General features: G+C 44.3%; 1 protein-coding gene across 2 annotated transcripts in view; it reads left to right on the top strand.

Moving 5' to 3' along the window:
• LOC147420795 (glycosyltransferase-like At2g41451) overlaps positions 1–13,649 on the top strand; it is a 132,774-nt gene extending 119,125 nt beyond the window's left edge. For both annotated transcript variants that reach the window (XM_086503961.1, XM_086503960.1), the window contains 5 exons: positions 9,255–9,442; positions 9,790–9,931; positions 12,376–12,422; positions 12,530–12,617; positions 12,746–13,649. In XM_086503961.1, coding sequence (XP_086360087.1) covers positions 9,255–9,442; positions 9,790–9,931; positions 12,376–12,422; positions 12,530–12,617; positions 12,746–13,027 — 747 coding nt within the window. In that variant the 3' untranslated portion in view covers positions 13,028–13,649. The remainder of the gene's footprint in view (positions 1–9,254; positions 9,443–9,789; positions 9,932–12,375; positions 12,423–12,529; positions 12,618–12,745) is intronic.
• The last annotated feature ends 309 nt before the right edge of the window (positions 13,650–13,958 follow it).

The following is a 13,958-nucleotide window of genomic DNA, read 5'->3' as shown; positions in this document are numbered from 1 at the left end:
GCCCAGTTTCCGAGTTTGGGCTTTCCCTGCTAAAAATATCTCAATTGGTGCGTCAGTTGACTTCGCGGCAGAGTTGTAAAGTGTTCCCCTAGTCATACCGAAGGTGATGACGCGAACACATTTCGTGGCCCAAAATAGCAGTTCCCTAAATTTTAGGAGATGCTTCCGTTGGGCTCCCACTGGTCTTCTGACCATCTATCCTCATTGGGACCGCATCCAAAAATGCAATGTGGCCCAACTGTCGGATACTTTTTGTTGGAAGTCCCACCTTGACTTTACGCCTTAATTGAGTTCACTTCCTAGTATCCACCAACTTGCTAAGTGCGACGGGGGGACCTATATGATCTTGCTCTGAGCCTAGACATCCTCTTACCATACGAATTCCAGTGCCGACCACTTCCCGTCTGCGGGTGAATCTACCGTTCACATTGGCCATACAATGTCCGACCGTTTGCTACTTCAAGAAGAGGGTCTTAAACAAATAAAATAAACCCCATTGGAAAGAAACCAACAACCAAGGTTAGCAGTTGCCACATCTCTGTGACATGGTTAATAACTGCCACGTCCTCGTGACATACCCCCCTCTTGAAATCGCAAACGTCCTCGATTGCATACCATAAATACACGCCACTGATGATCTTGTGCTATTAACACTCTTTTATCATCGCATGTATCCGCAAGAAAGGTCGTAACATACATAGATACAAATGACTTAATGAGGCCTTCATACTTTTGCCATTTCCATCTATGGCACTGAATTCATATGTACATTTGATGTACTAGCTCTATCATTACCCCTCCTTTGCACACGTTGGGTTGGGGCATAAGTAGGCTGTAACCCAAAGGCTTCAAGGTAAAGCTGCAATACATTTGGTGACTCTGACAGTTCATGCTCTTCCATCCACTTTGCATCCATAGGCGGATAGTTCTTGAACTTCACCAAATAGCGTCTTGCAACTTGTCCTTTAACTTTTCTGTCCTTATGTGCCAAAACTTGCTCAGGTACCAGGATCTCATCAAGTTCCTCAACTTCTGGCTGATCCTCAACTGGCATATCTTCTGGCACATCACCCACGAAGGGTCTTAGAAGACTCACGTGAAACGCATTATGAATCTTCCACACATCAGGCAATTTCAGCCTGTAAGCCACATCGCTGATCTTGTCAAGCACTTGAAAAGGCCCATAGTAACGCATGCTGAGCTTAGGAAACAGCCGTTCCTTGCCCTTCATCTTCTTTAACCTTGCCTTTTCGAACCTTAAGAGAACCCAATCACCAGGTGATAGTAGCAATTCACGACGGTGACGATCAGCAGCCTTTTTCTGTTTTGCCTGAGTCTTCTCCAAGGCAACTTTAATCTTCTTATACATCTCATCCATGTTCTCAACATATCGATCTGCCTCAAAGATCCTGTCCTTGGTGTGCAAAATGGGAGGAACCTTTTTGCCGCCTTCAACAATCTCAAAAGGTGCTTTGCCAGTAGACGAATGCACCGTATTATTGTACGCATACTCAAGCATAGGCAAATACTGTTCCCACTTGCCCTTATTATCTGACACATAGCATTTCAGCAGATCTAAGACAGTAGAATTGGCCTCTTCTGACTGTCCATCAGTTTGTGGATGAAACGAAGACGAGAACTTGAGCGTAGTACCCATGTTCTCAAACAATCCTCTCCAGAACAAACTGGTCATGCGAGGATCACGATCACTGATAATCGATTGTGGCATACCATGGTACTTAAACACATTGTACATGAACAAGCGTGCCATCTGATCAGATTTTATCTTCTTCCTGACAGGGATAAAATGGGCCTGCTTGCTGAACCTGCAGATAATGGTCCATATACCATCATTCCCTGTTGGCGTCCTTGGAAGATCAAAGATAAAGTCCATAGCAATGCTTTCCCATGGCTTATCCGGAATCGGCAGTGGTTGTAACAACCCTGGTGCCTTTTGCCTGTCAAACTTGACCTTTTGGCAAACTATGCATGCTCGCACAAAGGCATCCACATCTCTCCTCAAGGTAGGCCAATAGAAGAACGTCTCTACCGCTTTAACTGTTGCATCAATGCCACGATGCCCTGCATACGGTGGGACATGACTCTCTTCCATGACCTTATGTCGCAGTGGCCTAGTGACACAAAGTCTGCCATGCATCATCATAAAACCATCTCTGAGGAGGTAGTGCTCGTGATGTTGCCCCTCTTGTAACTGTTCAAAGATCCTTGCAAAATCTTCATCAGCAGTATACTGTTTCTTCATGTCATCTAACTCATGATGATAAGGAATTGACACAGCTGAAATTTGTGGCTTTCTTGATAACGCATCAGCCACAACATTCTTCTTGCCTTCCACATGCATAATCTGGAAGTGGAACATGGAAAGAATGTTTGCCCATCGCATATGCTTTTCGGATAACTTTGACTGTGTCAAGAAGTATCGCAAGGTCTGATGATCTGTTTGGACAACAAAATCAGCACCTAAGAGGTAGTGCTTCCAGCTAGAAAGCGCATGAATAACGGCCAAGAGCTCTTTCTCATGGACTTGCATAGTCCTCTCTGGCCCTTGCAAAATTCGGCTTTCATATGCTACTACCCGTCCATCTTGCATTAGCACTGCTCCGATGCTACTGCCACACGCGTCACATTGGACCACAAATGACTTCCTGAGATCTGGCAAAACAATAACTGGATCTGAAGTCAACTTTTCCTTTAAGAGATTAAAAGCTGAAATCTCTTTTTGGGTCCATCTGAAAGTGACCTCATTCTTTTGCAATGCGTGAAGAGGCGATGCTATCTCTGCAAAATTTCTGATAAACCTTCTATAGTAGGAACACAATCCCAAGAAGCTTCTGACATCGTGCACAGTCTTCAAGTCTGGCCATGTCTTGATAGCTTCGACCTTTGCGGGATCCATTCTTACACCATCCTTTGAGACTATGTGGCCCAGAAAGTGGATCTCTTCAAGGAAGAATTCACTTTTCTTAGGATTGACAAGTAACCTGTGACTGCGCAGCTCTTCGAACACAATGGTCAAGTGACGCCTATGCTCCTCTTCATTCTTCGAATACACAATCATGTCATCGAAGAATGTTCCAACAAACTGTTGATGCGAGCGGAAAATCCGGTCCATCATTCTGTTGAACGTGGCTGGAGCATTTGTTAGCCCAAACGGCATCACTAGAAACTCATAAAGACCAAATGTCGTTCTAAACGCAGTCTTGTGCACATCCTCTGGGCTTATACGAATCTGATGGTACCCACTCTTCAGGTCTATCCTGTTGAAAATTGCAGCACCCTCTAAACGATCGAGAATATCATCAATGCGAGGAATAGGAAACCTATTCTTGATGGTATTCTTATTCAACGCACGGTAATCAATACACATGCGCCATGAGCCATCCTTCTTCTGCACTAGGAGCACTGGGGAGCAAAAGGGTGAAGAACTAGGCTGAATCAGCCCCTTCTCTAATAACTCCTCAACCTGGCCCATAATCTCTTTCTGCTGCGCCGCACTAACCCTGTAGGGAGGTCTATTTGGTGGGCTACACCTTGGCACCAAATCTATCCGATGGTCATCAGGTCTCTCTGGCGGTAATTGCGACGGTAATGAATCAGAAAAACAGTCACTAAACTTTTGCAAAAATGCTGACCTTTCTTTATCTAACACAGATAAATTTGACTGATCCCTATCTGAGACATCACGTGCAAAAATCAAGTACACAGAAAGATGATTCTTTATTACAGAAGTGATAGCAGAAGCAGATACAATAGGGACTGACTCTCCTTTAAGCTTTACATCCAAGATGTGAGTTTTGCCCCTATGCTATACAATGATCTTTTTGTTGTAGGCATCCAAGACTCCATGCACTCGGAACATCCACGGGATCCCCAACAAGGCGTCACAACCTTCCAGCGGCATGATGTAAAACTCTTCAGTGTCGACATACGACTGAATATGCAGACGCAGTTTTCCAATGATGGGAGTAACACACTCTGAGTGGCCAGGACATGCCAACCCTGCCTCTGCTGTGTACCCCATCTCTTCAGCTCTGATGCCCAGCTTCATAGCTAACTGTGGTGAGATAAAGTTGGCTTTGGCACCTGGATCAAAGAAGATGAGTGCCGTCTGATCTCTAACTTTACCCCATGCCCTGCATAACTCACTGGCATCTGTGCTGGGCCTGTCACCCACCATGTCTGGCACTAAACCTGCCGTGGGTTTAGGCTTCTTGCCTTTCTGGTCTTCTTTATCCTCTGAGTCAGCTGGCCTTTTCCTTTGTGGACAATTGATAGAAATATGACCAGGCTACTCGCATATAAAGCATTTGTTCTCAGCCATTAGGACCTTCTTTTCCTCGAGCGACTTGCGCACAAAAGTCTTCCTTTTCTGTTTCTTTGCCTGCGCTCCAGAAGTCCCAGCTGAATCCTTGTCTTTGGTGGCCTGTTCTGACCCCTGTGACGCATCAGGAGCCGTTTTCACAAAGGGCTTCTTCGCTGAATTTTTCTTTTGCTGCCCTCCTTTATCACTGCTCGGAAATCCACTGTCCTCTCCTTTCAACAGGGCAAGACCAGTGTTCGCAACTTCCATAAGCTGAGTAAGGGTAGCCACTCTATTTTTTGTACAGTAATCGCGAAGCCCTTTAGGCAGCCCACAACAATACTTCTCTATCTGCTCTGTCAATGGCACAAATCTGTAGGAGGTCACTGAGAGTAATGCTTTACAAAACCTCCTATTGTACTCCAGCAAGCTCTTGCACGAAGCTGCCGTAAGCTGGTGCCAATCTGTCAGGACATCGGCTTCAAATTCATTTGATAGCCAAGCAGATGCAAACATTTGCTTGAAGTAAACCCAAGTGGCGGGTGCCTGTCCTTGCATTAACAATGTCGTCCACCAGGTAAGCGCATTGTCCTTTAAGAAAGTGGCAGCTTTCCTGACCTTCGAGGCCTCTGTAAAATTCCCTCCCGCATAAGCTGTATCAAACTGCTGGAGGAAAGTGAGTGCCTTTGTCTTGTCCTCGAAACCACTGAAGGTACTGAACTTTACTGCTGCACCACCCTCTTTGTAAGCCTTCGGCTTCTCTAGTGCCCCCAAATTGTCATACGGGATGGTCTGCAACATGGGCACTGTAGTAGGCATGATCGGCACGTGTTGGCCATTCACATTTTGCGTCAGAGGTGCGATATCTGGCTGCTGTCCAGAAAAACCAGCCATGCCAAAATGACCCTGTGGCACCCCAAACTGGCCCTGGTTGCCGTGGAAACCTTGCTGCATGCCGATAGTACCATACATGGGGTTTGGCATGATGCCTTGCATACCCCCGAACACTGTTCCTGGCATGTACGGCTGACTTCCAGACGCATAACCAGCCATACTTTGGAACACTGATCCACCCCCGAAATACCCAGGATATACCGTGGGTGGTGGAAAAACTGAGTGCATAGCCTGGTATCCAGCTCCCTGTCCATTCAAGACAGCATGCTGGCTCTGAAAGGTGGCGGGCTGAACTGGCATAACCTGTGGAATAGGCGTTCTAGCCACCTGTTCAAGCACGGGAGGAACCTGCTTTGGAGCCCCCGACTCCGCAACATGCGAGTGTTCCCTTTCCTCCTGCGCCTCATGAAGTACCTGGGCTTGAGCTTCAACAAGCTCCGTACGCGGCGTAGGTTGCCTATTTTGCTGTTGCACTGGTGGCGCTTGCAAGAATTCCATAAACCTCGGATTCTGAACCAGCTGCGAAAAGACATTCACCGCGGCAACTAACTGAGTCTTAAACGCATCATCCTCGAGTTGCCCTGTCATAAAGCCCTGTACTACTGGAGGGACATTCACGTTGACAGGAGGTACAGACTGACGTGGCCGTGAGCTCTCGCCAATCTCAAAAACCATAGGAATCTCCTGCCTGTCCTTTGGAGAGGAACCCTCTTCCATAATTCCCTTCCCCTTGTCGGCCATAGTGTAATCCCCGCGTTCTTGCACTGTGTGTCTTTACCCTGAACAATCCAGGCTCACTCTTTGAGGAAAAAGTGATTGAAGTCCCCGGCAACGGCGCCATGAAACCGGCCCGTAGGGCGGTAGGCGTTGGCTTTCACCCGAAATTCTTTACTTTATACACACACACAGAGCACTTTGCAAAGAGAACCTGCAACGGGAGTTAACACTTCAACTCACACACGGCTCGGAAGCTAGAATGCTCCGAGCAGACGCCGACAACCTGTAGGCCCCAAAATTGGCGCCCCTTTCGGTATTTCTTTATTCTTTAGGAGGGTAAATTACAAGGTAAGGTCCTGGGAATCCTTCACGTGTATCCACCTAGATACCATTTGATTTGGCCAAATTTCGGCAGCATAACAGCCCCAAAACTTGCGCGAAACCAATTCCCCTGCTGGAACTCGCTTGCACTGTCGTATACCCTCTGATTCCTGTCCAAAAACAGTAAATTCAGCACGCTGTATTTACTGGTTTTTGCCCTGTTTTCAGCCCCAAACAATCCCCTAACTGTCCTTTGCCAGTGGGGCACGATTCCCAATGATCCTGGCGTCCGTATGGCTGAAAAACAGTCAAATTACAGCGCATACACAGCGCTGATTTTGCACCTGTACGGTGAGGTTATGACCCTCACCAGTGCCTGCTTTGGAGCAGCAGTTAGCTACCCCTGTTCCTGCTCAAGGAGGCTCTTGCCTCAGCACAAAAGCATGAACCCACACAACTGTACATCAGTCAAATGAGTAGCCCTCTTGTGGGGCATCACATAACTGCACGTAGGGGAGAAAGAGAGCAGTATGTAGCGTGCGGGGCATCACTCCCGTCACCATACTGTGCATAGAGGGCAAGGTAAGCATTCCATAGCTTCTGTACCTGTTGCAATCCGCCTGTGGCTGAAAATGGCGCCCCCTTTGATGATATGCAGCTCGTTTTTGCCTCCCAGAGTGGCAGAATCGCTCACAAGCTGACACGTCGCCCAGTTTCCGAGTTTGGGCTTTCCCTGCTAAAAATATCTCAATTGGTGCGTCAGTTGACTTCGCGGCAGAGTTGTAAAGTGTTCCCCTAGTCATACCGAAGGTAATGACGCGAACACATTTCGTGGCCCAAAATAGCAGTTCCCTAAATTTTAGGAGATGCTTCCGTTGGGCTCCCACTGGTCTTCTGACCATCTATCCTCATTGGGACCGCATCCAAAAATGCAATGTGGCCCAACTGTCGGATACTTTTTGTTGGAAGTCCCACCTTGACTTTACGCCTTAATTGAGTTCACTTCCTAGTATCCACCAACTTGCTAAGTGCGACGGGGGGACCTATATGATCTTGCTCTGAGCCTAGACATCCTCTTACCATACGAATTCCAGTGCCGACCACTTCCCGTCTGCGGGTGAATCTACCGTTCACATTGGCCATACAATGTCCGACCGTTTGCTACTTCAAGAAGAGGGTCTTAAACAAATAAAATAAACCCCATTGGAAAGAAACCAACAACCAAGGTTAGCAGTTGCCACATCTCTGTGACATGGTTAATAACTGCCACGTCCTCGTGACAGCGTTCCTAACTCGACTAGAGCAGGGTTTATATCAGTTGTTTTTGAGCTAGGATTCAAGCGAGGCATGGCGACTCTTCCATGAGCACTCTCCCCCACCAATCATCACCTCTACGGAGGTATGCGGTCAGTATGTTTCATCCCTCTACACAATCTTGAGGCAGCCACCTCTTCCAGATCCGCTAGAGTCATGCCCACACACATGTGCTTTCTTTACCGCCGAGATTGTAAAGAAAGCCATTGGCAGGATGAAGACCAGGAGAGCATATGATCACGATGGCCTTGTAGTAGAGCATTTTATACATGCCAGAGATCTGCTTACAGAGCTTCTAGCAGTGATGTTCAACCGTGCCATGTGCGAGGGCCTACTTGATACTTGGAGTTTGTCCACTATCGTACCTATCTTCAAGTCAGGGATCCTATGGACCCTGGGAACTACCGCACTATCATGATTGGACACACATTGGCACGGTTGTACTCATCCATCCTTGAGCAAAAGTTGAGTAGATGGGCAGAGAGAGAGGGTTTATGGTCAACAGGACAAGCGGGTTTTAGGAGAGGTTTTTCTACTCTTTATCATATTTTGACACTCAGAGCCATTATTGATGAGGGGAGATCACGTGGGAGATGGCTCTATTGTTGCTTTGTGGATTTCTGCAAAGCCTTCGATATAGTGCCCAGAGCTAGATTGATGCGCAGACTGCAAGAGATGGGGGTACCCAAAGAGTTAATTTGGAGGATCATGGCTCTATATAAGTCAGTAGTGGGGCATGTACGCACTCCAGAGGGGATTTCTGATTTGGTTCACTCCACTACTGGGGTGAAACAGGGCTACCCGCTATCTCGTACGCTATTTGGCATCTATGTGGATGAGGTTGCTAACTACATTGAGAGCGATCATGATAGACGAGCATAGTTGGCAGGGACATGGATCCCACTATTGTTATATGCTGATGATATTGTGTTGATTTCTGACCCCCCGGAGGGGATGCAGCGTCACCTAGATGCTTTGTACACGTTTTCCCATGATAGTTGAATTGTGTGTTAATCTGGGGGAAACCAAGGTTATGGTGTTTAACACCACACGCCCGCTTATACCAGAGGTATAGTAGTTGACAGAGCCATTGAACTCGGGAGAGCTAGACGCCCACGTCTAGGAGGGCGACCACGACATCAACAGAGGCTCCATCAGATGATCAGGACTGTTCTAACTTCTAGCACAACATGGGAGATGCCCAATACGACTATTTACAGAGGTGGGCATTGACAAAGCTCTTCAGCGACCGATGCAGTACTTTCTCGGACAACGCCCGATGCCGGGCATCCTCGGGCACTGATGATGATGATGATTTTAATCTTTCACTTTACTTCACTTTATTTTTATTTTTGTACCCAGACATTGGATTAGATCCACCAAGATTGTATGAGTTTTGTCTCATAGGTCATTTTAGCCTTTTGAAGACGTTTAATATAAAATTTCATTTCATTTCATCTCTCTCTCTCTCTCTCTCTCTCTCTCTCTCTCTCTCTCTCAGGAATTCTACGACTGATCTTTGTATTATCTGAACGAATTTTAGCTTTCAGCACTTAAAAGCACTAAAATGCATCAGAAAATATGTCTAATTTTCAAATGTTTGGTGGATCCAGTTTGTCAACCTGATGTAAGGAATCTCCATTGGTTTTTGATGCTCAGAAATGGTTTGTATTTCAATATTTTGCAGGTTTCAATGTTCAAGAAAAATTATGACCATGTGACAAAAGAAACATACTTTGGTTTGTACAAAGAAGCTACAAGAGGCAACCCCAACTATTTTCTGACATATGGGAATGGAAAGTCAGCAGCACGTATCCAAGATCATCTTCGTCCAAATGGTGCACATAGGTGGCACAATTACATGAAAACACCAAAGTAAGACATCACCTATGTTGCAAGTAGTGTCCATTGCTAGGTTTTTGTATGCAGAACTCATGGATTCATGCACACAGTTTACAAGCTGAAAGAATTTTGAGAACATGTTGTGTACGTTCATTTTCATGTACAGAGGTTTGTTTTTGTGTAGTTTTCAATCCTTCATATCAGTACAAAAATTGTGCTGTGCAAAGCGACCGTTACTATATGTAGTACAAGCTTAGCTAGGCCTTGGCAAATTATTTGCCAATATGTGCTACATGGAAATTTAGTCCACCCTTATGTCGCTGTGCTAGCAGGGAAGACTGAGTTTCAAAAAACTGAGGTGCTGTTTGTGTATCAAACAGGGAGATGAAATTTGATGAGGCTGCAGTTTTGCATTACACTTATACGAAATTTTCTGATTTGACATCAAGACGCGATCGTTGCGGCTGTAAGCCCACCAAAGAGGATGTGAAGCTCTGTTTTATGTTGGAATTTGATCGTGCTGTAAGTGCTTTAATTCAGTTCAATAAAAAATCTACATTTAATCTGCTTTGCGTCTTAGAACTAGAATCAGACAGTGTAAGGCTTAATTTGGAACAGCCATAATATGTCAGAAGGGCACAAGATCTGTATGCACTGCTCAATCAGAATAGCTGTTTGTATCTGATCATCAAAAGGGCTTGTTTGTGTCTTTGAATAGATTGCACAACTAGGAAAAAGGAACCAAAGCTTTACTGCTTCTTAGTGCGTCAGATTGTTATCCACGGTTTATAAGAAGTCCATCCTTCCAAAAAAATGTAGTTTGCCAGTAAAGGGTAACCAAGCATGCTTTGAACATGATATATTTGACAATTTATCAGCCCAAATCTCATGATTGCTCTGTAGCATTATTTATCCACGGTTTATAAGAAGTCCATCCTTCCGAAAAATATTCCAAAAAAATGTAGTGTCACAATTGTGATGATGTGGCATGGTGAAAAAGGTTGACACAACTCAGCGTGAAAAGCGCCGTGATTTGGCAACTGCCACATGGCAGTCCATACAGCCGACTCTGGAGAGCTTTTCGTGCAAGGCTTTTTAGCAAGCGAAAAACCACATTGGGCACCCAGTTTTAGGGACCCTTGTACTCTTTATAAGGAGCCTTGAGGGTGGGCTCTGTAGATCAGCTTGGGAGGACATTTGTGAGAGCACACCCTCCGGCCGTTGTACCTTTTGATCATCAATAAAAAAATAAATACCAAAAGGGACGCGAGTCCTTGGGGGGCCAGTGCAATTGGGAGTGGAACTCCACCGCTTCGTGTCAACTCTTCTCGTTTTCTATTCAAGTTCAGTTTGTGCAGCTTTTGTTCGTGTGTTGCTATTGATTTCTCGCTTGGGTGTCCAAGCCCATTACAGTGATATCAGAGCTTAAACGATTCTTCTCCTATGAAGGATCTGATTCATTTTCTGCAGCACACATAGGTTCTAGCAGTGAAGCCAACAGAGAGGACAACATCCCATCGACTACACATTTGCGGGAGGATGAAGAGCATTCCATTCCCAGTGGAGAAACGAAAAGAACAAACGAGGATTCCAACAGAAGCAAACCTCCTTCCAAGGAATCAACGGCAAGTTTTGCAGGGGACCTCATCAGAGCAGAATACAAGTGCCAGCTTCAAGGTGACACCTGTGGGAAGCATGTGATCAAGTACTCCAAGGACGTGAACTATGTGAAGTATCGGAAGAATTGTTACGATATTGGGCACCCTTTGACCATCAGATGTTTTCTTGTCCATCTGGTTGTCCAGTTATTTTTATGCTTCAGGCCCATGAGATATCCGGAGACATCTTTAAGAAATGGACCTCTGCGCACTGGTATGTTCATGCAGTATTCAGAGAGATGTCGTACTATCTTCCTTGACCCAGAGGGGTCCCCTATGCTACATCATAGTTTCCAGACACTGCATGACCAGAAATGGAAAGCCTCTTCTATTATGGATGCTTTGATTGATCCGACTTCAGAGGCAGCTCGGGGTGTCATAGACTAACTGGCCAGATTGAGGATGTCATGGGAAGGCTGGTGTGTTGAGAGATACAGTCATCATCTTGGTGTTTGTCTTTGCACCATCTACCTAGAATGCTTAGTGAAGTGGAAAGACTAGCTCAAAAGATTGTTCCACATGGGCACGAGTAAGTGCATTACAAATAGAGTTTCGCCATTTTTTCTTGGACCTTGTCAGTATTGTTCTCAAGCACGAAAATGACTTTTTAAGGGGAAGTGTTACATCAAATAGAGTGACAAGACGTTGAATAATCAATTGTAAAATGGATTGTATAACCTTTGTAGCACAACAATAAATGAACTTGAAATAGCAGAATTGAAGAGGTGATGATATGATATGTGGAGCTAGATTGTCTGGTTGGAGATTGGTGGTCCTGAATTGCTACTGTTGGCGCCCCGGCAGGTGTCTTTTATGTATACCACAGTTAATACAACTAAGCAATGAAGGGCGCTTTGTGCTTCAAATTAAAGTAGGAGCATTTAATAAGCTTTCCAACAATCCCATAAAAGAGGAGCTGAAAAGAGTTTCTAGAGGAAGAGGCATTGATTTTATGGATTTTTAGAGAGAGATGGTCTCTCTTTATGCTTAGAGACTGGAAAACTATCAGAGAAGAGGCCTGCAACTTAGGAAAGGATATGCTTGCATTAGAATTCTTTTGAAGTAGGCAGGTTCATGCCTTACAAGGGAGGATCATGAAAATGCCGAATGTAAAGAGTCAAAACGAGCATAATATGAAGGTTTTGAAGTTTGAGAGTGTCGAAATGCTTTTTAAGTGTGCAAATATCCTCACATTAGGAGCGTAAAGTTTAAATGCAATTTTGTAAGCACTATTGAAATTTGATTTTTAGACTCGACGACTTCTGTGCAATAGAGAGGACTCAAAGACCTATCATTAGCTTTTTACAGGCTTTTATCATTGCATCAACCGCAACTGAAGAAGAGATGCGTCACTGGTATATATAAATGTTTTGGCAGACTTTCTGAAATGTCCTTTCTTAATTCTGCAAATTTCGAGTATAAGGTCTGTTTTAAGGCCAAAAAAACATGCTGGTTTTTGCAGGTATAAGGACAGAGTTGTTTGGACCGACAAGGAGCTTAATTTGAGATTAATGAGAAAAGGGATATTGACAAGAATATATGCTCCTATGGTGAGTGCAAACATCTTACTTGACAAGTATTTGTTTGGAGTGGGTCATTCAGAAAGCTGAATGAGCAAAGCTTGCAAGTGATCAATGTCAAATTTCTAAATGTTTTTTTTTCCTATTTCTTATCTCAGGTAATAATACAAGGCTTGAGGGAAGCCAATGTCTTTGATGAGGTTTTATCTGTTAAAATGTCTGAAACGGAAGTAATTGATGTTTCTGTCAAGAAATCTCCTGCAGAAGCTGGGTCAGTTGGCTCCCAAAGTAAATCCAATGTCACTAGGGAGGTGGTTAATTTCAATGTCAATGCTGAGTCAACCATTAGAAGGCTGCTGCAAGCGGAGCAACGCGTCAATATGGCAATGCCACCGTTGTCACCGCCTTCTCTAGATCTTCTCTACACAGAGGGGTTTTAAGGAAGAAGCTTATCAACTTTTCTGTGTGAGATGAAGTTTTATTTTCAGATGCAGAAGCAAGTATTCATGATAGAGATGATGCTATCGTACAGGATGCTAACAAAGCTTTTGTAACTGTTTTCTTTACATTTCATCGTGAGTAGAGCTGTAAAGAAACAAAAGCATTCAAGGTGGTCAGTTACCGTTTACAAAGACAGTAAAGGAATTTCTGATTGGCAGAATGAATGAAGCTAAATTTTGTAGGGAAAATTTAATACAGGATGGTGAACAACCCTGTGAGATTAGATACCTACACTATGAAGGAAAGTTAAGAATCGTGATTATTAACTTTCTTAAGAGTATATACTCTTGAGGTTACAACTTGGTTCACCAAGATACACTCCCTGCCTTTCTACACTAAAGATGTACAGGATGATGAATCTCTTTATGGCAGATCAAAAAGACTTGTCAGGGAAGAGCTTTTCAGTAGGAATAACAAGTAGCTGACATTTTTGTGAAAATTGTTATGCAAGCCAGTATTATGTATTACGTGTTTATGAAAGAAGCAATTGTAAAGTGATCGACAAGTAGAATGACTGAATGAATGGACATGGTTGAATAAACACAATCGTTGAAAGGAGCAGGGTTGCTTTTTGTGAGCAGTAAATTGCTTGTGTTTCATATTTATGGCAGCCAAATATTTTACAATGGACACACTTGTGGTATTCAATAGGGATGCCATATGCTGCTTTGCTGATGGAGCATGAATATGTTACCTAATGAGATGAAATTTTCATTGTTACTAACGTTTGCAATCAACAGCATTCGTTTTTGGTGTTGAGTCTTTTAACATTTTAGTAGAGTGTTTTTGTCTCTTTGTTGAAGGAATTAGGTAGGTACCTTGAATGCAGTGCCTTGCAAAGGTTTAAGTTGAGGAATTGTGACACCTTGA

This window comes from Adiantum capillus-veneris, chromosome 28, assembly GCF_014529385.1.
Source record: "Adiantum capillus-veneris isolate H3 chromosome 28, ASM1452938v2, whole genome shotgun sequence".
Taxonomy (NCBI): domain Eukaryota; kingdom Viridiplantae; phylum Streptophyta; class Polypodiopsida; order Polypodiales; family Pteridaceae; genus Adiantum; species Adiantum capillus-veneris.
This window is presented reverse-complemented; position numbering and strand designations above follow the sequence as displayed.